Raw genomic sequence first — 24,503 nt, 5'->3', positions numbered from 1 at the left:
AAAAGGAGAGTGAGAGAAAGAATGTGTGCATAAAAATGAGTAACAGATGGGGTACGAGGGGGAGGTGGGGCCTAGCGGAAGTTAGAGAAGTCAATGTTCATGCCATCAGGTTGGAGGCTACCCAGATGGAATATAAGGAATATACACTCAGGTTGGAGGAACAACACCTTATATTCCGTCTGGGTAGCCTCCAACCTGATAGCATGAACATTGACTTCTCTAACTTCCGCTAGGCCCCACCTCCCCCTCGTACCCCATCTGTTACTCATTTTTATGCACACATTCTTTCTCTCACTCTCCTTTTTCTCCCTCTGTCCCTCTGAATATACCTCTTGCCCATCACCTGTCTAGCTCTCAGCTCTATCCCTCCCCCTCCTGTCTTCTCCTATCATTTTGCATCTCCCCCTCCCCCTCCAGCTTTCAAATCCCTTACTCACTCTTCCTTCAGTTAGTCCTGACGAAGGGTCTCGGCCTGAAACGTCGACTGCGCCTCTTCCTATAGATGCTGCTTGGCCTGCTGCGTTCACCAGCAACTTTGATGTGTGTTGCTTGAATTTCCAGCATCTGCAGAATTCCTGTTGTTTTGATTTCAAAGATGTGTTGGCTCTGGAAGTGTACTTCTTCCTCCTTCGCCTTTGAACAGAGACAGTATTATTTCTCGCGTTACAAGAGTGTTAGAACCATGTAAATGTTTGTCTCTTTTGGCCTGTTAATAAAATGTTCTATGTGAGTTTCACCGTCATTTGAGGCTGGGATATTGTTAGAAGCAGGAGGAGATTATTGATCCCTACGGCCTGCTCTTCTGTTCAGTTAAAGCCAGGGGAAACATCAGTTCCATGTCTTGCTCTTAAACTCCGTATGGGTCTTGTAGTTTTAAGTGAGTTCATATCCTTAACAAGGAGATTGCAGGTTTAGTCTGCTTAACTTTGCCTCATATGACAAATCCACCATTCTCTTGAACTTTCCGGAATTGCCCTCTCCCCACCGTTCCCCATTACAATTTCCCTCTCTCACCTTATCGCCTTACCTGCATGTCACCTCCCTCTGATGCTCCTTCCCCCTTCCCTTTCTTCCATCCTATGAGATTCCCCCTTCTCCAACCCTTTAGCTTTCACCAATCAACTTCTCAGCTCCTTACTTTTCCCCTCGCCCCACCGTCTTACTCGGACATCTCATCTCCTTTTCTCCAGTCCTGGTTTTATACCGTGGTTTCAGAAAGTACTTGATAACATCAGAAACTTGAGCTTATGATAGAGGTTTGATGGTGAACATTTCAAAGATGTGTTGGCTCTGGAAGTGTATTTCTTCCTCCTTTGCCTTTGAACAGAGACAGTATTATTTCTCGTGTTACAAGAGTGTTAGAACCATGTAAATGTTTGTCTCTTTTGGCCTGTTAATAAAATGTTCTATGTGAGTTTCACCGTCATTTGAGGCTGGGATATTGTTAGAAGCAGGAGGAGATTATTGATCCCTACGGCCTGCTCTTCTGTTCAGTTAAAGCCAGGGGAAACATCAGTTCCATGTCTTGCTCTTAAACTCCGTATGGGTCTTGTAGTTTTAAGTGAGTTCATATCCTTAACAAGGAGATTGCAGGTTTAGTCTGCTTAACTTTGCCTCATATGACAAATCCACCATTCTCTTGAACTTTCCGGAATTGCCCTCTCCCCACCGTTCCCCATTACAATTTCCCTCTCTCACCTTATCGCCTTACCTGCATGTCACCTCCCTCTGATGCTCCTTCCCCCTTCCCTTTCTTCCATCCTATGAGATTCCCCCTTCTCCAACCCTTTAGCTTTCACCAATCAACTTCTCAGCTCCTTACTTTTCCCCTCGCCCCACCGTCTTACTCGGACATCTCATCTCCTTTTCTCCAGTCCTGGTTTTATACCGTGGTTTCAGAAAGTACTTGATAACATCAGAAACTTGAGCTTATGATAGAGGTTTGATGGTGAACATTTCAAAGATGTGTTGGCTCTGGAAGTGTATTTCTTCCTCCTTTGCCTTTGAACAGAGACAGTATTATTTCTCGTGTTACAAGAGTGTTAGAACCATGTAAATGTTTGTCTCTTTTGGCCTGTTAATAAAATGTTCTATGTGAGTTTCACCGTCATTTGAGGCTGGGATATTGTTAGAAGCAGGAGGAGATTATTGATCCCTACGGCCTGCTCTTCTGTTCAGTTAAAGCCAGGGGAAACATCAGTTCCATGTCTTGCTCTTAAACTCTCAGCTCCTTACTTTTCCCCTCCCCCCACCGTCTTACTCGGACATCTCATCTCCTTTTCTCCAGTCCTGATGAAGGATCTCGGCCCTAAGAGTTCATTCGTTTCTATAGATGCTGCCTGGGCTGCTGTGTTCCTCCAGCATCTGCAGATTTTCTTTTATTTGTGACAAATACACCATCCCCGAAATCAAGGTGAGAAATAATGTGAATTGCAAAAGGATAAGATTAAACAAATGCCAAGTGTTTGGGTTATATTGGTGTACTTTCAGTTGACAGCCATCATTCTGCAGACTCTTTCTCTGCTATGGCGGGCAAATTAGGATGGGACTGATTGGCTGTTCTATGGATATTGTAGACTGAGTGTTTTCTGTGTTGATGGCAGAGTGCAGCAGGGAATTCAATATCTTGTCACCTCATTGTCTACCGTATTTGCTTGAATTGTAGAGAAAATCCCCAAGGCGAGAGTTGGGACATGCTGCCTTGATTCAGAACTGGCAGCAGACAGCCTGACTTTGTGGAGCATCTTGGGACTTGCACTTGTTCTGCCTAGGCAGGCTGTGAAGCTGGAGCCTATCATTCTGCCTGAGGAAAACCGTTGCAAACAATAATCACTGCTTTCTGGTTTCGGGTAGATCTCAGATGTTGAAAGATAACTGAGTAACAGTGCAGCAGCTGTTCATGCACAGGGGCTCACTTGAATATAGATTCCCTATATATTCAGAGCAGGGTTAGTGTTTCTCAAACACGAGAGACTGCAGGTGCTGGAATGTGGAGCAACAAACAATGTGCTGGAGTAATTTGGTGGATTGTGCAGCATCTGTGGGACAAAAGAAATTGTGGTCCTACAGCATGATCTACCGAGTTCCTCTATCGCACGGGTTCATAACCTTTATTATGCTGTGGACCATTACCATGAACCAAGGGGTCCTTGGACAACCCCCGCCCCCCGCCCCCCGGTCGGTAACCCCTGCTCTAATGCTTCTTTGAGGTCACAGCAAAGACACAGCCATGGAAATTGACAGAGAAATAAAAATTGCACATGTTACTGATGGTATAATAAGGTTTTTTTCTCTCTCTCTTTAGTGGCGACTCCACAATACTGGCCTTAAATTCAACATTATTGATTCTCAGTATATTTCACTTTATATCAGTAAGTAGTGCACTTTATTTATGTTTGTTGTATTTCAGTACTAGTAACCAGTGTTAGGAATGATGAGAATAATGGCAAATGATGCCTAACTGATGGTAACCAGAATGTGTATTATGTGTAGAAACAATTTGTAATTGTTTTTGCACCGCCTCAACCAAGCATTAAAGAGCCTCAGAAAGACAACACTCATCATTGAGGACCCCCATCACTCATCATTAAGGGCCCCCATCACCCAGGCCATGCCTCCTTCTTAGACCAAGGAGCTAATTGTAGACTTCAGCAGAGGGAAGCAAGAGGCCCATGAACCAGTGCTCATCGGAGGTGGAGAGGTGGTCAGTAAATTTAAATTCTTGGGTGTCGCTATCTTAGACGACCTATCCTGGACCCATCACATAAATATAATTGCAAAGAAAGCATGACAGCGCCTCCACTTCCTTAGAAGGATGCGGAGATTCAGCATGTCATCAAAAATCTTGACAAACTTCTATAGATGTGTAGTGGAAAGTGTATTGACTGGCTGCATTAGGGCCTGGTATGGGAACTCCAGTGCTTTGGAGTGGAAAATCCTGCAAAAGGTAGTGGATTCAGCTCAATACGTCACAGGCAGAGCCCTCCCAACCATTGAGCACATCTACACGAAACGTTGCCGTAGAAAAGCAGCATCCATCATCAAGGATCCTCACCACTCAGGCCATGCTCTTTTCTCACTGCTGCAATCAGGTAGAAGATACAGGTGCCCCAGGCCTTGCACTACCAGGTTCAAAAACAGTTACTACCCCTCAACCATCAGGCTCCTGAGCAAAAAAGAATAGCTAGTCTCATCTATTGAGTTGTTTCCACAACCAATGATCTCAGTTTAAGGACTCTTTGTCTTGTTATTTCATGTTCCTATAACTTTTATTGCTATTATTTGTTTACATTTCAACAGTTTGTTGTCTTCTTTGCTCTTGCTCTTTCATTGATCCTGTTTACAGTTACTATTCTATAGATTTGCTGAGTATGCCTGCAGGAAAAAGAATCTCGGGGTTGTATGTAATGACATGTATGTGGTCTGGTAATAAATTGTACTTTGAACTTTTAAACTTTTCTCATTGCTACCATCAAGGAGGAGGTACAGGAACCTGAAAACACATGCTCAACATTTCAGGAACAACTTCCTCCCCTCCACTATCAGATTACTGAATGTACAATGAACCTGTGTACACTGCCGCAGTATTGTTTCTCTTGCTCTCTCCTTTGCTCCACTTATTTAATTTAGCTTTTCTAATATATATTCCTTATCATAATTTGTAATTTTTTAAATTATGTATTGCAATGTACTGCTGAAACAAAAAAAAACAACAAATGTCAGTAAATGATTTTGATTTCCTGAAATTCAGCTCCATTGAAATTGCCCTAAAACAGAAATGAATTCCTACCATGTGATAGTTTTTAGTTTGATGCAAAATCAAAAAAGGACGGGATGTTAATATCTCTCGTGTCACTGGGTCGTGGGCACTTGCTCGAGACCGGCTTGATGTTAGGAGTGGCGCAGGGTTGACACGCAGGGGTTTTCCCTCTGCCATGTTTCATTCATTAGCCTACTACATCTCTGCAGGGCTTGACAATGTGTTCTGGCGTCCCAGAGTCACCCCCTGTTGTGTCCTCCCATTCTCTTGATGCAATCTTGGAGCCCAGGAGGGGTCTGTTAGCTTGAGCCAAAGCCACTGACTGCTTCTTTCGGCCACTTCTGATGTGGCGCTGATGGTTTGCAGTACAGTCTGACCGTGGATCCCTAGCTCCTTCAGTAATTTGATGGTGGATGTGGCTATAAGTCCCACTTCCCACTTCCACAGTACAAACTTTGGTTTTCCAGCCCCATCACAGAGATTCAGCTGCTAGATCTGCATAGCACAACCTCTTGCATTTATACGCTTCAGCCACTGAATCCTCCCACGGGACTGAGAGTTCCACGATGTAGATGATCTGTAATGAACTGGAGCAGAGAACCAAGTCTGGCCTAAGGATTGGTGGTAGCAATTTTCACTGGAAAGACGAGTTGTTTAATCAACATCCGCCAGCATTTTCCAGTCATGAGCCATGTTCATCTGTCCCGTTTTTTGCTTAGGAGGGAGATTAGTTGGTCTTTTCCCTCCCTGCTGGACAAATGCTGCTGAAGTCAGAGTGTTGATCGCTCTAGGGGGCAAGGAGTTGGCTGCTCTCCTCTTGGTCTCGGATTGCTGCTGTCAGACTCTTCAAGATCTGATTGTGACGTCACGTGTGTTTGCCTTGTGTGAGGATGGTTTTGTACCTTATCAGGATATGCTTGAGGGTTGCTAGAATCAGGCACAGGGCACAAGTTGGCTTCTCACCGAATCACTGGTGGAGGTTTCTTTTTGGTGAGGGAAGCACATCATATGTGACTCTGATAAGAAAACCAAGTCTGTTTGCTTCCATCTCCCATATGTCCTTCCAGCTGATTTTCCTCCTCTCAATGCTTTCCCACCGCATCCATTAGCCAGGGAAAAAGCCTTTGCACTTCTGTCTGACTCTTCTTGCTCATCACACTTCCTCGACAACCATCTTTCTTTGCTCTGGAATTGTGGCCTTATGCCACGAGGGTCCACTTGCTGCCAGACCAAACGTAACTGTTTAAAATATGAATTGAAATATATTATTGCATTGTAGCTTTCTGATTTGTTTTTAGAGTTCAGGGGTTGTGTTTCCTTATTTTAATGTCCTTTCAGGATATTTAATGTCTCCCTCTTCCCAGTATACAAAAAATATAGGTTAATTTCAACAAATATTTGCAACCTTAGGTTACTGCTTCTAGCCCATTTCTAATAAAAGGAAATTTAATAAACTGTTGTTGGGCATCCAGCTAGGTACAGGCATCGGTTATAAAGCACTAGATCTTTTTCAAATAAAATCTGTTTACCGTATCTTATCCATTTCTAATATGGAGACAACAAAACTATTTAAATAGGCGTTTTTCTGCACAATTAAAAACATAAATTTCTCTCTTTGCATTTCAGATGAGTCGTTAATAAAACTAAACGAGGTACGGCACATTCCACAGTCTGCGGCAAGTTCTAAAAGGAATTACCGTTACTTACATTCACAAAATGAGCATCCGGCAGAAATGCTAAAGCACGACCCTCGTGACAGTTTTTTTCATTGTAAGGTTTTTCGACAAGTATTCCAGTGTGTGTATTAATAAACAATGTATTTGATGCTCCAATGAAAACAATTGTGTCTGGTTGGAACCATCGAAGTGATTTTTATTAGTAGACTTCCAAATGGTGGCTATGTTTAGGCATGCGTTATAAAGGAGGCTTAACCCTTTATAATCTTTGCTATCACCCAGACCATCAAGGGGTTTTCATTATTTTATGCAAAAGTAAGGGTTCATTATTACTTCAGTTGTTTTATTCTAGCTGGAGTCCAGTACGTTAGTACCAATCAAAATTATGATATTTCTTATAGCGGCATAGTGATTTTATCAGTAGTAATGTATCTTGAAATTTGTTTATGGTCACTTCCCATCAGTTAACCATAATGTGTTAGTTTTTATTAAGGCTTTAGTTGTGTCAGTTACAGCAGATCAGATCTCACTCGACCTTCCTTTAGTCAGGGCACCTTGCACTTTGAATAACTGTGATCAGTGTGGACAAAGGCTTTCATAGGCTAGAGCAATAAAATGTACTGCCATTATGAAAGTGTTTAACAAGCTCTTGTAGTTGCCACAGAAATGGAGATGTGCCATTTTTCAAGTTGAAATAGGACAGGACATTGAATTACAACACTGAAGAGGCAATTCAGTCGTTGATTTTGTGCCAGTCTCGATGCCAATTTATATAAAATCTACTCCTCCTGTTGTACACATTATTAATACATATCCCCCCATTCCCTTCATATCCATGTGCCTATCTATAAGCATCTTAAACTCCACCAATCTGCCCACTTCCACTAATATCCTGGTAACCCATTCCAGGCATTTGTCATTCAGCATAAAAAGAAAATAAAAATACAGCATGCCCTTTACGTCACCTTTAAACTTCCCACCTTCCCCCACCCCCACAAAACCTTAAAGCACGTCCTCTGGCATTGACATTTCAACACTATGCTTCTCAAAATTTTTAAATTGTCTATCAGGTCTCCCCTCAGCCTCTGACACTCTTGGGGAGAATAACCCAAGTTTGCCCAAACTGTTATCATAGCTCGTACCTTCTAATCCAAGCCACATCCTAGTAAAATTCTTCTGTACCCTCTTCAAAGTCTGTATTTCCTTCCTGTAGTGGAGCGGCTACTGCACACAGTACTCCCAAGTGTGGTCTGGATAGTTTTATATTGTTGCAGCATGACTTCCTCACTCTTCTACTCAACATCTTTACTGGTGAGGAAGGCACTCCAGACGCCTTCTTTCCCACATTATTCACTTGCAGAGACACTTTCATTGAACTGTGTACCTGGACTCCAAGATCCCTGTGTACCTGAATCTTGATAAGGGCTCCTTTCCCTTTTCATTTCACGTCCCAAAGTGCAACACCTCACACTTGCTCGGGGCTCTAAACTCCATCTGCCACTTCTCTACCCATATCTCTAACTGATGCATATTCTGTTGTATTCTTTGATGGTCCTTTACACTGTACACAACCCCACTGTCTGCAAACCTGCAAATCCACCCATCTGCATTTTCATCCAAATCAATTAAATATATCACAAGCAACAGAGTCCCATCAACAATTCTTGCAGAACACTGTGGTTCACCAAACTTCAGCCAGAAGAATGGCACACCACCTGTACTGTCTACCTTCTGTGGGCAAACAAGTTCTGAATCCAGAGCTTACAATTCACCTTGGTCCCATGCATCTTTGTATTCTAAATCAACCTAGCATGAGCGACCATACCAAATGCCTTACTAAAGTCCGTGTCAATAACATCCACCTTATTGAGCTCCTTCGTCAAAAATTGCAGCCAAGTTTGTCAGGCATGAGACAAAGTCATGTTGACTGGTCCTAAGCAGGCCATGCCTTTCTAAATGCTCATAAACTCAATCCCTTAGTATGCACTCTAGTAGCCTCCCTACCACTGATGTACCACCTATAATTACCTAGATTATCCCTGTTTCCTTTCTTGAATAAAGGCACAACATTTGCTACTTTCTGTTCCTTTGAGACCTCGCCTGTTGCTAGTGAGGACACAAAGATTCTTGTCAAAGCCCCAGCAATCTCCTCACTTGCCACCTTAAATATTCTGAGATATACTGCATGCCACCATGCCCGTAATGCTTTTCAGAACTACCTTCTTCTCAATCCCAGAAAGTCCCAGCACAATAGTATATCCCACTGTGCTTTCACTGTCCTCTAAGTCATAACAATGCACTGTACTTCAGACAGTTGCTGGGGCTACAAGCACAACTTCTCTCCTTTATTCTTGATTAGACCTACCCTCCTTTTTTCTTAATAGAAATATAAAATGCCTTGGGAACCTGCTTGATCCTGCTCACCAAGGGTATTTCATGACCCCTTGTGATCTTCCTAATTGTTTGCTTGAGCACTTCCTGCTATCTTTATATTCTGAAGGGTGCAGAATGTTTTTAGCTTCCTAAACCTTTTTCTTGAATGAATTTAGGACCTTTCAGGTTATTTAAGGTTTCTTTATCTTACCAACCTTGTCCTTGTTCTTTAGCAGAACATGCTGATCCTGAACTGTGATCAGCTGATCCTTGAACAGCTTCCGCATGTCAGACATCTATTTGTACAAGAATATTGCTCCCAGTTAATGCCGCTTATCACATCATAATTTGCTATATTTATACTCTATTCTTGGTTGGTGTAACCGTAATGAAAACCAATTTCCCTCGAGATCAGTAAAGTATGACTATGACTATAATTTGCCCTTCCCCAATTTTCTAACCTTCTGCAAGATCCAATTTTAACCTAACTCAAAACCATCTCAAAACATAAATAACTCAATTAGCACAATTCTTGATCAATTGCACATTTGCACCTGGATGGTGACATCTTTACTAATGATTTTTTTTTTGTCTCTCCAAAGCTTGGATGGGATAGTTCTACTTTTGTTTTTCTACATCTACTTCCAAAGAATGCATTTCCATGGACATTTGCTTGCCCAAGTTATCTTGATCATGTTATTCCTCCTGGAGTCTGGTCATTAAGTCGAGAAGATTGTTCGTCAATTAGCTACATCACACTTGTCTTTGTTACATGCTCACAGCTGTGATTTCCAGCAAGTATCATTAAACTGTGATGTGGAGTGGAAAAGATTCATTTCTCCACTTTATACTGACTCATCTACCAAACCTGAAGGTGGCATCACCAGTGTTTTGCTTCATGTCATTCATCTTGCTAAATACAAGCTTACCAGGCTCTGGTGAAAACAACTATTTATTCCAGTCCCCACCCAGCCTTCTATAATCTAACCGAGTCATCAGCAGCTTCAGATATAAATTAGGCATTTTGAATAAGCAAAGACGAGCCTCTACATAAATACATGAAAGAATCTGCTTTGGTCAAATTGTTGGTATTTATTCAAAGATTCAAAAAAACTTTATTGTCATTCTAACTGTACATCAGCTCTGCAGGGCAGAATGAGACAGCATTTTTCAGGAGCAGTGCAATGATAACATAACAAACACAACACTAAATAATAAACATAACAATAAATAGTAATGCTCCTTTAATTGCTCATGGGTGCGGAAATATGTCGAAATTATTACCTGTACATGTTAAATTCAGATTAACTTGCCTCACTGGCTTCTCATTTCCCTAACAGTATTTAAGGTGGTGTTTTATAGACATACCAATTAATAGATGTAGCATGTTTTCTATAATCATTAATTATAACTAAAACTGGTTAAAGCAAACCAGCTTTTCAAAGTTATGTAGCCCTTTCCACCATGTCCATACTGAGATTTTTGCCCATCTACACAAATCCTATTGGTCAGATTTTGTCTGTATTCTTTTATGCCTTACCTATTTAAGTGCCTATCTAGGTGCTTGACTGTTGCTGGCCGGAGTTGTAGTGGCATCCACACCGGGCTTCGAGTCGAGTGGTCCTGGGTTCGAATCCGACTGGCTCCTTGTATACCACCCATCCATGCTGAGTTGAGTGTTGAGCTAGCACTCGGCCTCGTAGCAAAACAGACTAAAATGCTAAAGAAACAGCAAAAGGTGTTGCATGATGCGCCAAAAGGCACTGACAGGAACAAGTCCTTGACTGTTTTTCATATTTTCACCAAAAAAAAATCACCTTTTGTTAAAAGTTGCTCTTTTTTTATAGTAATTGTGTTTGAGTGAGATGCCATTAGTTTCTTAAATTATTCCATATATATTATAAACATAACTGAAGTCCAGTGGTGAGGATTTAAAGTGTAGTAAGACTGTGTTCCATTAACCTTTTTCTAAATAGTTTAAATTTTTAATCCTGGTCAAAGTTTTCATGTGATTCAATGCAGTTTGTGGATTTTTATTGTTAAAGGAAGAAGTGAGCTTTTAGTTAAATTCAGCTAAGATTTTGTCAAGATTTGCACATGAATAAGATCATAATTCTTATTTCAGCAAGGAATAACACAATCGTGTTTTATAACAACCTGTCTCATCAGTTTTTATTCATTTCTTTTCTCAGTACCTCTAATTGCTGAATCCCACGTGCAACGATTGCTGCCTGATTGTGCCTACAAACCCAGCTATGTAATTAAAGGGTTCCCTCTGCACCGTTACCAAGGATTACAGTTTGTAAGCATCTTTTTCTGTTTACGTGGGCAGAGTTATTATGCCAGTGATGCTAACAATTTGATTTATGTATTTCTCCGATGGTGTGTGATGAGCTTCACATTATATTAATTCAAATTTAATTTGTCATTAACTGTTGTGCTGTTTATAATGCAGTTCAATGCTAAACTAATTTTGCTAATCATGCTATTATCAAAAAGGACCCTAATTGATGTGTGGAGATCACTGAAGACAAAACAGTATATTCAGATTAGATTTATTATCTGGTTCCATATCCAATTATTCCTGACCTAATTTCAACACAGAATAGCTTGCCAGTTGAAATCAAAGGGCACTGCGATTAAGTTTCAAAAATAATTCTTTTTAGACTCTCTATTCTCACATAAAGGGGAGCTGGCAGCCTGAGGTCAATCTTATTTCAGTCATTTATTTGTGCTGATATCTGCATAACCCTCAAACACAGGAACAAAGGCATTAAAAAGGATGAGATATAGGCTGTGTGGCCCTTTATACCTGCTCCACCTTTCACTGAGGTCTTGGCAGATCTGTTCCCACAGCATTGCTTTCTTACACCATCTCCATATCCCTTGATTTTTATAAGGTTTGAAATCTCTGTCTGCTTTGAATGAATTCCAGTTGAGTTTCTACTGCCCTCCAGGGTAGAAAATTCCAAAAATTCACCATCTTCTGAATGGAGAAGGTTCTGCTCTTCTCAAGTCTGTGGACCTTTACACATGATTACTTGATGCCTTTTTTGACATTTTAGTATATCGGATTCAGTGATAAAGTCACCATTTACAGTCCATCTCTAATTTTCCTCCTGAAGTTTGTTGGGAACTACTACAAACCAGGTAGTGAAGTTAGTCACATAATGCTCTTCATGTTTTGAGGGTGATTATGAAGATTTGATCATGTATTTTGATGAAGATTGGGGCTGAGAGGAAAATTGGATCAGCCAGGATGAAATGGCAGTGCAGACTCGATGGGCCAGATGGCCTAATTCTGTTCCTATAGCTTATGGTCTTATGGTCTATTTTTATGTCAGGATAGTGTGTCAGTTACAGGAGTTCTCCAACGTGGTGTAGTTCCCATTTGCTAATCCGTTGTGTAATGTATGGCTTTGAGCGAGACTGTTAAGAAGCTATAATGATTTGAAAGGAATGCCTCTGTGTTGCCAGTTGTCTACTTGTTATTTGTTGCCATTATTTGTAATGTCCACCAACAACCAATCTGTAGTTTGGCTGAAAATGTCATGAGAAACCCAACAGCAACAGTTAAAACGAGCAAACTTCTTAAAGAAGAGAATTGTGGCTAAAGCTGCTTCCAGCAAGTATCCTGTAGCAAAGCTGAGCTAGGAAACCATGAAGAAAGGCATCATACCGCAGAAAGAGGCTTCCATGAATTTAAGGTGCAACCACTAAAAGTCTTGGTAGAAAGTTGGAATGTTAGATAAAGGTCGTGTGTCTACTAGAAGCCTTCTTGATGCACACATGAAAGGCTATCAGAGTAGATAGCTCCAGAGAACATGGTAGGAATGTAGCCCCAAGAATCTCCAATGCTGAATTATCAGGTGATGAAAGACCATGCATATTGGTAAGGTCTGTGAATCCTTAAGTGAATCCTTAATCTGTTGGCATAGAGTTAAGAAAAGGATCAGGAGTTTTGGTGGCCAACCTCGGCCTGTAACTCAGGGCCTCATCCAGGTGGCATCCTCATTAATCTTTTCAGCACCCTGTCCAGCATTATAATGCCTTTCCTTTAACAGGGCAAAAACTGTACCCAGTACTCCCAAGTGAAACCTCACTGGCAATTTGTGTAACTGCAGTGTAATGTCCCTACTCCTAAACTTGATGCCATGACTGATAAAGGCCAACATGCGAAATGCCTTCTTCACCATCCTGTCGACTTGCCCATCTGATTTCAATGAATTGTGCACCGCGCACTGTACACCACTTTCACAGGGCTAGAGGAACTCCACATTGGCCTATTCAAATATTCCTCTTTGGTCAAGGTTGTGAAGTTGGAACCTCTGGGATTAGGCAGAGTGCAGATGTTCTTAGTGTTCAAATCCGATAGTCTGAATAACGAAGGAATCAAAGGAGACTACAAGAAAATGATGCTGAGGTAGAAGATCAGGCATAATTTTTTATTGTCTGGCAATGTAGGCGCAGGGATTTAGTCAGGATGCACTTAAATGAAATTCATTCCAAAGTGCCTTTTGAAGTGTATGCATTCACCAGGACACCAGGTCCGAGCTGAAATATTAACTTCAGATTTTTTTATAAGCATCTGAAAGAGCGGTTGCCATTTTAGCTCAACATTTCACCTCTAGTAACACAGCCCCTCCTCACTGCTACACTAAGTTACCGGCCTTCTCTCTTGGGAGACAACTGTACTTCCTCTACCTGGTACTTGGTGGAACTTCTTTGTCCATCTGCACAAGGTGAAAAGAGTAGGATAGCAGTCCTATAAAACTACCCCCTTATTTTTTTATTATCAATTACTTGAGAATAAATGGAAATCCAAGTGAAGAAAGGAAAGTAAGGCAGACATGTTTGTGCATGATAAGTTATGATAAAGATTTGGAGTACTCATGTGCTACCTGCTATGTAAATTTTGTAATTGCAGTAACATTGAACTCCAAGTAGCTGTCATGGTAGGCTGTTGACCAGACTAGTTTGGACATGCAATGCATTACTCCTCTGGTCAAACATTTTTGTGAGTGGTGTGGTTATGTAGCCACGAGCTGCGACAATTAGTGTTATGAACTTGGTTAACCCAGACTGTATCTGTGCCAAGAAGAAGAAACTCCTCTTGACATCTTTTAAAAGACTCATCCCAGATATATCAAGTAGTCAAGAGCCTTGACAGAGATGAAGTATGGCCATCTAAAAGAACAGATAATTACTAAATGTTATTCTCTAACGTTTGAAAGGCACTTCTTCAGAGTCTGTAAAGGCAGGCAAATCTTTTTCCAAATCTTTTTGAGAAAGGGCATCATGCTGAAGATAAATAGTTTGTATTTTGGCTGCAAGCAAAACCAACAAGAGAATTTTTTAGAAAAATGTGTCATCACAAGACAATGTTCAAAGTGTCTAAATTCTAACAAACTTTACTGAAATGGAATCTGACTTGAAATTCCATTGTCAGTCTACCCATCTGCCCCTAACTCTGAACAACATGGACAATTTCTAAATTTGGGGAAGCAACTGAAGTTACCAGTGAAGTGCCTAGTTTTCTTTGAAATGGGATCCACGATGCCAGCTGCTTTTTTGACTCACTCCATTTTATCAGTGAAAAGCATAAATATCAAAGTTATGTTGCTATTATTACATAATTTCTTCCTCTGCCATCCTTAGAGAAAGAAAATTGTTGGAGCATCTTCAGGGAGAATGAGTTGTAGCTTGATGCTTTTCCCTATGTGGTGCAGAAATGAAATGATTCCCTGGTAAAAGGGTGAAGTAGATGAAGAATGTTATCAGGACCTGCAAATTTTAAAAAAATGTAATTGTAAACATACCTTTATTATCACAATATAACAAGATTCTCTCATGGAAATGCTTTTGTTCCAAGTCTTAATATTTTTAGTGTATGGGTTTATAATAAATTGCTCGTTGGTTTAGATGATTGCACTGTTTCTTGGAAATTTTTTTATTTCCCTCCTGAAAGGCATGATGTTTAAAGGCAATGGCTATCATTTGCCATGCTTGGAAAATGAAGCACTTAATGCAAATTTTTTTTGTGCACCATGCCGTTCATTTTGGGTCGATGGATGGGCTTGGACCCAAGGATCTAATAAGGGGCAGTGTGTGGGATCTCTATACTTCAGATGCTTCCCAGTAGTGACAGCACCTCTTCTCCCAAGCTTGCAAGCTTTTTCTGATCGTTGACCTTCCCCAAAACAACTCATCTCCCAGTGATATTGTGCAATCATCTCTTGCCCTGCTTCCCCATTAACCTGCCATTCAACCCAAAAGGCAGCAGCTATGCATATTGTAGTCACTTATGTATCCTTAGGATATATAAAGGAACCACTGGGCCTATCATATCTATGCTGGCTCTCAGAACATTTCCATCAGCCATATCACCCCACTTGTACCTCCGTAATTTGTTTTCTCCGCTTGCCTGTCAATCCCAGTGTCCAGTGGTCATTTAAACAAAAATCACAGCTTGGGCTGGTGGAGGAATCCCAGCTAGTTACATGGAATTCATGCAAACCCCAGGTAGGCAGCAGCCTAAATCACAACAAACCCAAGCCGTTGAAGCCATATAACAACTGTACTATTGCTGCAATAAATCTAAAATGTTATTGAAAACCATAAATCTGCCAAACCCACATTCAGAATTTGGATTTGAGAGATTAAATTGGAGTGTTGGTACAAGCCTTTGCATCTCACATTTATCACGGTCAAATTTGTGGATCTTTGTTTTGTTCTTCATTGCAGTGAACTGAAGCTGCAACTCGTTGCTCGCTCCCACCTTGTACCCACTTTGTGTAGTATTCCGCATTTAATTAAACGGAAAACGCCAGAAGCTCTCAATATGTCGGGCAGCATCTGTGGAAAGAAAAATGACCTGAAGATTCCAACCTGACTTGTTGACTTGTTTCTCTTTGTACATTTGCTGCCTGCTCAGCTGAGTGTTTTGCTTTAGTTTTATTTCAGATTTCCTGCATCTGCCTCTTTTAATATAATTCTGAAACAGGCTGAGCAAAGTGTCTTATTTTGTCCTTCTTTCCATCTTCCTTTGTCTAATTTTTCTGCAGCTTGCTACTCATTTTAGGTTGTGGAGAATCCCTGGGTTACAAAAAAGGGTTCTAGTTTTACAGGCGTCCATAAATCAATTCTGTCCATGTCATAAAATACATGGAAAGTATTCAATATAGTAACTAGACCCCCACAGTACGGATATGTGTACTTATTTATGTTCTTTCCCTGCATAGTTACAAAGGTACAAAATCAGGATTTCCTACATTCAATGACTGGTTTCATTGTGATGAAGTATCAGGGGATGTAACATTGGTTAATAGGGTATCATTTCACATGTATCAATAGAAGTGATTGCTTGTCAATTTTCAAAGCAAATGTCTTAAGTAGCTTCCTTTGCTAACACTGGCAGCACGTCCTCTTAAGAGACATTGGAGGGGACTTCCGGTAGCGCTCATGGAGTGAAGTCGCGTTCTTGACTCGCTCCATTACCTCTGAGTTTTTTTTTCTCTATGGTCAGCTATACTTTAATTAACCATTAAGGCATCAATTTTTACAATACTTTGAATTAAACTGAATTCTCTGACAATTGGATGATACTTAGATCTGCTATGTCTAAGAACGGGAAAAACGGCAAGGATGGTAAACCTCCGGTTAAACCGAAAGCTACGGATCTCCCTCCGACTGAATCACCGGTGACTTTGAAAGCGATATCGGAGTTAATTCAGAGGGAAATTTCAACCTCTGTTAGGGAGATGATTCGTACGGAAATTGCAGGCTTTGTTAAAGACCTGATTCATACGGAAATCTCAACTAATTTCCAGAAAATTGCCGATTTAATTGATAAGATGCAAACATGTATTGCGGAACATCAGTCGGCTATATCTGATCTTCAAAAATTCGCGCAACAAAGTGAGCTTAAGATGGGGAAAATCGAAGAAACAATTAAGGTAATGAAGAAGAAACTTGACTTTTTGACTTTTAAAAACTCTGACTTGGAATCTGGAATGCGACGGCAGAATTTACGAATGATTGGCGTGAGGGAAGCGGTTGAAGCTAACAACCCCATGAAATATTTCTCTCAACTTTTAAAAGATGCATTCCCTACTGTATTTCCTGACCAACCACCGCTACTGGATCGTGTTCACAGAATCCCATCATACTCGTCTAGGTCAGATAGACCTAGGCATGTTATCTTACGTTTTCATTACTTTCAAGACAAGGAGAGACTGTTTCGATTCGCTCGATCTAAAGGTTTCATTGATTTTTCGGATCTTAAGTTCCGATTCGTGGAAGATTTCAGTAAACCAATCTGGGACCAACGGGTCCGTTACAGATCTGTGATGTCGGAATTTTATAAGATGGATTTAAGACCAGCGCTGTTGTACCCTGCACGTCTAAGGATTCGCATGTTAGATGGAGCCCTTCGTTTTTTTGATTCTCCATCGGATGCCCAGAGCTATCTGGATCAACTTTCATCTTCAACATCTTAATTGCCTTTTTTTTAATTTTCTCCGTTGATCGGAGGCTGTGAATTGGTTGGTTTTAACTTTTCTGTGCCCTATTTGGGCAGAAAAGTTTACTTTTGATTTCTTAATATGGCTGCTAAACTTTCTTTTTAACTGCGTCATTTCTTTCTTTTCCCAGGGGATTCTGGGTGGTTACTTCCCTTTTGTCATCTTACGTATTTCCTGTGCGGCCTCAAATTTTGTAGTTTTTTTAAAATTTTATTCTGTTTTGCTTTTTATAATCACTTTATGTTAATAATCCTATTTTTTTTTGTTGCTGTGTCTATTCATGAGTTTGAGGTTTATTGTGGTTTTTTTTAATATATATTTTCCGGCTTTTGTTCTGTTCTGTGTGTATTCTAATTGAGCTAACTTTTTTTTACTTATTTTTTTACTGTTTTACAATTAGCTGATCCTTTTCATATTTATACCTTTTTTTTTAGGAAGCGTATACCGGAAGTCATGGGGGTAGTTTTAGCGCTTGCTTCTTTCTGGCGGGTCTGCTTTAGATTTTGCCTTGGGGTCTTGGGGTGGGGGGTGGTGGGAGGGGCTTCACGTTTTAGTTTGTTTTTCTTTGGGCTATATACATTATTGAAGTACTGGTTGCGTCCTTTTCCCCGGTATCTTTTGTATGTTCTGTTTCCTCTCCGGGTTTGTGGGTCGCGCCTATTGTCAATCCTCCTTGTTGTGGGTTGACTTTAGGATTTATGGAGTCTATTATTAATTTTGTCTCCTGGAATACTAATGGTCTTAATCATCCTATTAAAAGAAAAAAAGTTTTTAAAGTGTTCCGGAGACTTAAAGCACAAATTTTATTTTTACAAGAGACCCATGTACGGAGGGGGGACAGACTACGTTTTTTCAAATTCTGGAAGGGACAACAATTTCATTCGAACTCCAATGCTAAGATTCGAGGCGTCTCTATTTTTATAGATTCCTCAGTTACTTTTATACAACAGGATATTATCTCTGATCCGAATGGTAGATTTTTATTGGTTAGTGGTTTACTATTTAATAAAAAAGTAGTTTTGGTTAATGTTTATGCTCCTAATATGGATTGTCCGGAATTTTATAAATCATTGTTTGATCAGTTTCCGAATTTGAACGAGTTTTCATTGATTTGGGGCGGAGATCTTAATACCTGTTTATCTCCAGCTTTGGACCGTTCGGCTCCTTTACGGACTTTACCTAATAAATCTGCAAATTTGATTAATTTTTTCCTTTCTGATTCTGGGTCGACGGACATTTGGCGTTTTCTGCATCCTCAGGAAAAAGATTTTTCCTTTTTTTCACATGTTCATCATTCCTATTCAAGAATTGATTATTTTTTTATTGATTCTCGTCTCATTCCTTCAGTGATTAAATGTGATTATGATTCTATAACCATTTCGGATCATGCTTCACTTAAGCTTTCTATTAAAATTATGGCCAATATACCAAACAATAGACAATGGCGTTTTAATTCGCTGTTGCTTCAGGACTCGGACTTTGTTAATTTTATGAATGAACAGATTGAGCTTTTTTTTACAATTAACCATACAGAAGATATTTCGGTTAACACTCTTTGGGACACTTTTAAAGCCTATATTCGGGGTCAGATTATTTCGTATTCCGTTGCTTTGAGGAAGAAACAGAAGCAGGAGGAGATGGCAATTGTGGACAAGATTAAAGAAATTGATAAGAAATATGTTATGGCTCCTTCTGAGGAGCTATACAAACAAAGAACTGAACTTCAAATGGAACACAGTTTACTACTCTCGTCCTCGATTGTAAACCAATTAAAGAAAACAAGAAGTGATTTTTATGTTCACAGTGATAAAATTGGCAAGCTGCTGGCTAATCAATTGAAATCTAATTATGTTAAATCTCAAATCAATCAGATTTATAACCAAAATGATCGATTGATATTGGATCATGTGGGGATTAATCAAACCTTTTGTGATTTTTATTCTTCTTTATATCAATCAGAGTCTCCTCGAGATTCTAAATATATGAATGATTTTTTAGATAAGTTAGACTTCCCTCAGATTTCACAGGATATGTCTTCTCCTATTAGATACTTCCATTACAATGGATGAGATTAAGAATGTTATTTTTTCTATGAATCTGGGGAAAGCTCCTGGCCCTGATGGGTTTACCGTTGAATTTTATAAATGTTTTGCTTCTTTATTGATTCCTTGGCTCTATAAGGTTTTTGAGGCTTCTTTGAAACTTGGTAAACTTCCGGAATCTTTTAATAGAGCATCAATTTCTTTAATACTAAAGAAGGATAAAGACCCTGCTCAATGTGCATCTTATAGACCAATATCTTTATTAAATGTTGATTCTAAAGTTTTTTCTAAGTTATTAGCAAATAGACTAGAAAAAGTACTTCCTTCTATTATTTCGGAAGACCAAACGGGTTTTATTAAAGGTCGTTACTCTTTTTATAATATTCGTACATTGTTAAATATCGTTTATACTCCCTCACAAAATGTTCCTGAGTGTGTTATTTCTTTAGATGCCGAGAAAGCTTTTGATAGAGTAGAATGGCCTTATTTATTTAAGGTGCTTGAAATGTTTAATTTTAGCTTGAAATTTATATCCTGGATTAAACTGTTATATCACTCCCCTGTAGCCTCGGTTCGTACTAACTCTTTAAACTCACCTTTTTTTCCTCTCTTTCGTGGTACTCGACAAGGCTGTCCTCTTAGTCCCCTATTATTTGATATTGCATTAGAACCTCTTGCAATTGCTATTCGAGAATCTTCAAATATTACTGGGATAACTCGGGGATTAAAGTCCCATAAATTATCACTCTATGCTGATGATTTACTTTTATATATTTCTAATCCTGAGAGATCCATTCCTGCTGTTTTAGGGTTATTAGCACAATTTGGTCTTTTCTCAGGTTATAAATTAAATCTTAGTAAGAGTGAACTTTTTCCGATTAATAAACATCTTCCCTTATATTATAAATTTCCATTTAAATTGATTAATAATTACCTTTCATATTTTGGGATTAAAATTACTTGTAAACATAAAGATTTATTTAAGACTAACTTTTTACCATTAATAGACCATATTACTCAACTTTCATCTAAATGGTTTCCCTTATATTTAACTTTGATTGGTCGTATTAATGCAGTTAAGATGTTTTTTTTGCCAAAATTTTTATATGTGTTTCAGGCATTACCAATTTTCGTTCCTAAATCTTTTTTTGATAAAGTCGACTCTAAAATTTCTTCATTTATTTGGCAGAATAAGAATCCGAGACTGGGTAAAATACATTTACAGAAAGCTAAGAGAGATGGAGGTTTAGCATTACCTAACTTTAGATTTTATTATTGGGCTATTAATATTCGACATATGAAATTTTGGTTACTTGACCGGGATATACTATCTATTCCTAAATGGGTAGCATTGGAATTACAATCTGTTCAGGGTTATACACTTGGTTCTATTTTAGGTTCATCTCTTCCTTTTGATTCGAAACGCCTTAAGCAGGTCTCTAACCCGATCGTTAAATATGCTTTGCGTATTTGGTTTCAATTCAGAAAATTTTTTGATCTTAATCAATTCGGGTTAGCGATTCCTATTTTAGGTAACATATTTTTTCCTCCCTCTTTTACGGATCGCGCTTTTCAAACTTGGAAGACTAAGGGTATTTTACGGTTTTTGGATTTATTTTTAGATGGTTCCCTTATGTCTTTTGAACAATTATCTAATAAATATAACTTATCAAGAATACATTTTTTTAGATATTTACAAGTTAGAAATTTCCTAAGTACTATACTTTCTTCCTTTCCAATGCTTCCTCCTATATATATTTTAGATTCGATAATTAACCTTAACCCATGTCAGAAAGGTGCATCGGCTATGATTTATAATATTATTATGAAACTTAGGAAAGCTCCATTTGATAAGATTAGGGTAGATTGGGAACAGGAATTGGGGCTTACCATTTCTGTGGATGATTGGGGGCAGATTTTACAATTAGTTAATACTTCCTCTATTTGTGCTAAACATTCCCTAATTCAATTTAAAGTGGTTCATAGAGCACATATGTCCAAAGATAAGTTAGCGCGTTTTTACTCGCATATTAATCCTTTCTGTGATAGATGTTCGGGGCAGATAGCCTCTTTAACTCATATGTTTTGGTCTTGCCCTACTTTGGAAACTTTTTGGAGAGATATTTTCAATATTATTTCTAAGGTATTAAATATAGATATCTCTCCTCACCCTATTACTGCTATCTTTGGACTACCTAAAATTTCTAGTAATCTTTCCCCTTCAGCCCGTAGAATGATTGCATTTCTTACTTTAATGGCGAAAAGATGTATTTTACAACATTGGAAAGAGCTTAATGCTCCAACTACCTTTTTTTGGTTTTCTCAGACGATTTTATGTTTGAATCTGGAGAAAATTAGAAGTAACCTTTATGATTCTTCATTTAAATTTGAACAGATTTGGGGACCTTTTATTCGATATTTTCATTTAATGTAATATTTACCCTTCTTGTTTTTTTTTTCACTGTTTTAATGGAGGTCGGGATTGAGGACGTGATTTTAAGTTTAACTCTGTTTGGTTTCAAGTTAGCCCATTGCTTTGCTTTGCTTTTAGTTAGTTGCACGGTGGGTTTTTTTTTGGGGTTTTTTTTTTCTTTTTTCCATTGATATATATAAAATCTAGTATACTATTATGTTATCTTGGTTTCTTATGCTTAAATTACATTGTTTGTAGTATTTTCTTTTTGGTATTGTTATCTTTTGGAATTTTATTATACTTTAACATTGTATTAATGTTTATATGGCTTACCTTTTTTGTATACTTACTCAATAAAAAGATTTAAAAAGAAAGAAAGAAAGAGACATTGGCATCCAATTACTCTGGGGAGGTTGCGTGTAAATACAACCTGCTGGAGGAACTCAGCAGATCGGGCAGCATCCATGGAAACGATGAGTCGATGTTTCGGGCCGGAACCCTTCGTCAGGACTGTAGAGGGAAGGGGCAGAGGCCCTATAAAGAAGGTGGGGAAGGGTGGGAAGGAGAAGGCTGGTAGGTACCAGGTGAAAAACCAGTAAGGTGTTTTCCCCTATTCCTTCTTCACCTTTCCTGCCTATCACCTCCCTGCTTCCCCTCCCCCACCCCTTTATCTTTCCCCTTACTGGTTTTTCACCTGGAACTGACCAGCCTTCTCCTTCCCACCCTCCCTCCACCTTCTTTATAGGGCCTCTGCCCCTTCCCTCTACAGTCCTGACGAAGAGTTCCGGCCCGAAACGTCGACTCATCTTTTCCATGGATGCTGCTCGATCTGCTGGGTTCCTCCAGTGTGTTGTGAGTGTTGCTTTGACGCTAGCATCTGCAGAGCATTTTACGTGTAAATATTCTTTTCCCAAGACTGGTTCTCAATTGCATTTAATATTATTTATGGAGCTGGTTTACGTGTACAGGTGTCTATGTCGAGATGGAGATGGTTTATATACTTGTAATGTTATGAGAAACCTTGTAATGACTCATCCATTTCTCCCTCCCTGCTGCTGGGACACCTTGACCATCATGGTATATACTGTCCAGTAGTGCTTTCCACACATTTTAGGAGAGGCCAGGAGGAAACAAAAGATTCTCACACAAAATTCTGGAGGAATTCTGCTGAGTTCCTCCAGCAGTTCGTGTGTGTTAATTGGATTTCCAGCATCTGCAGATTTTCTCATGTTTGGAAACAAAAGATTGTTAATGGAATAGTTATCATTTTCAGTAGTAAAATGACCACACACATTGAAAGTACAATGACACAAAAGAGAGAGCTTAGTATGGTTATTATTCTTGTAGTTTGAATTTACCTGCCTTGTAGAAATCCCTTGATTTTTGATTTTGGGTGATCCTTTTCATCAGATTACCATCTTGTTGATAAAATTGCACTTGCCTTTTGTTTCCCTTATAATTGGTCATGTAATTATGAATGTAGCTTGTATTGATTGCCTCAAGCAAGAATCATTGCTGTACATTTTCTGTTTTAGAGATTAATATTAAGTGGAATGATTCATTAGTGCAGTTTGATGTTGAAAACAATAATTGTCAATAGTTACTGCAGAGAATTCGGGAGCAATTTCATAGAAAATGGTAAGACTGCATAATTTCATATCGTGGAATTATTGTAGATATATACAAGGGAATGCTAGACAAATATTTGTAGAAGGGGAATAGGGTTTGCTCAAGCAGGTTGGGAGAGAATTCATGTGGAACGTTGATAAAGACGAATTGGGTCACCCTGCTTTGTTTATCTGTTAGACATTGTTATAATATTTTAAAATATTATAAATATTAAATATTTTAATTTTATTATGTTATAATATTTTCAAATTTTTAAATTGTAGGTTCATCTGACTTATGTCTACCCCAATGATTACACGAGGCTAACACACATGGAATCAGAAAACAAATGCTTTTATTTTGAAAATATCTATTACTTGGAAAGGTGAGACCATGAAACATGAAATGTTAGGAAGGTAATGCCACAAATTAAAAACTAAATGTAATGAAAATAAAAATGAGAATTAGTTTGATGAAAATTAATTTAGGAATTTGGCATTTATCTGCATATTCTGAATATTTGTTTTTTTCCTGACCAGAAGTTGGATTCAGAGTTCAGAATTAATGTATGATTCCTTTACCTTAAAGTGTTGGGAGAAATATATTTCAAGTCCTCCTGGGAAATTACTTGCAAATCCTATTGGAACTTGATCTCTGAAATTTGAATCAGATGGCAGGAATGATCACACACATAAAGAGAAAAGTGCAAAATAAATGAGGAAATTCCATCAGAAATAATTGGAGTTATGAATGTAATGCCAAACTACAATAGTAGCTTAAGTAATTATTTAGTAATTTAATGATTGGAAAATATGCCCAATTTCTTACATATTTGCAATTATAAAGAACTTATTAAAATGCTACTAACCTTACTTAAACCACGTTGTATCTATCCCACAGATTTGGATTCTACAAATACATGAAAATGGATATGCCACCACAAAAACCAAATATGGAAAAGTTCAGAAATTCTCTTTGGATGGGAGCCGGTGATGGTAACCAATACATCTTAGATCCATGACTCTGTACAATAAATTATTGATATTTTGTTCAACATTATCAGTAGGTAGTGTTTATTTTGGGGGGGGGGAAATCAGTAATAAAAAAATT

At 38.8% G+C, this 24,503-nt stretch overlaps 1 protein-coding gene across 3 annotated transcripts in view; it reads left to right on the top strand.

Annotated features, from left to right (window-relative positions):
• b4galnt3b (beta-1,4-N-acetyl-galactosaminyl transferase 3b) overlaps positions 1–24,503 on the top strand; it is a 177,148-nt gene that overhangs the window by 122,025 nt on the left and 30,620 nt on the right. For all 3 annotated transcript variants that reach the window (XR_010019183.1, XM_063057972.1, XM_063057973.1), the window contains 5 exons: positions 3,305–3,371; positions 6,386–6,529; positions 11,001–11,110; positions 23,678–23,778; positions 24,294–24,388. Coding sequence is in view for 2 of the 3 variants with exons in the window: in XM_063057972.1 (XP_062914042.1) it covers positions 3,305–3,371; positions 6,386–6,529; positions 11,001–11,110; positions 23,678–23,778; positions 24,294–24,388 (517 nt within the window). In the remaining variant the exon portion in view is untranslated. The remainder of the gene's footprint in view (positions 1–3,304; positions 3,372–6,385; positions 6,530–11,000; positions 11,111–23,677; positions 23,779–24,293; positions 24,389–24,503) is intronic.

This window comes from Mobula hypostoma, chromosome 9 (genome assembly GCF_963921235.1).
Source record: "Mobula hypostoma chromosome 9, sMobHyp1.1, whole genome shotgun sequence".
NCBI classification, from domain to species: Eukaryota; Metazoa; Chordata; class Chondrichthyes; order Myliobatiformes; family Myliobatidae; genus Mobula; species Mobula hypostoma.
Note: the sequence above shows the minus strand (reverse complement) of the source record. Positions and strands in the feature narration are given on the sequence as shown.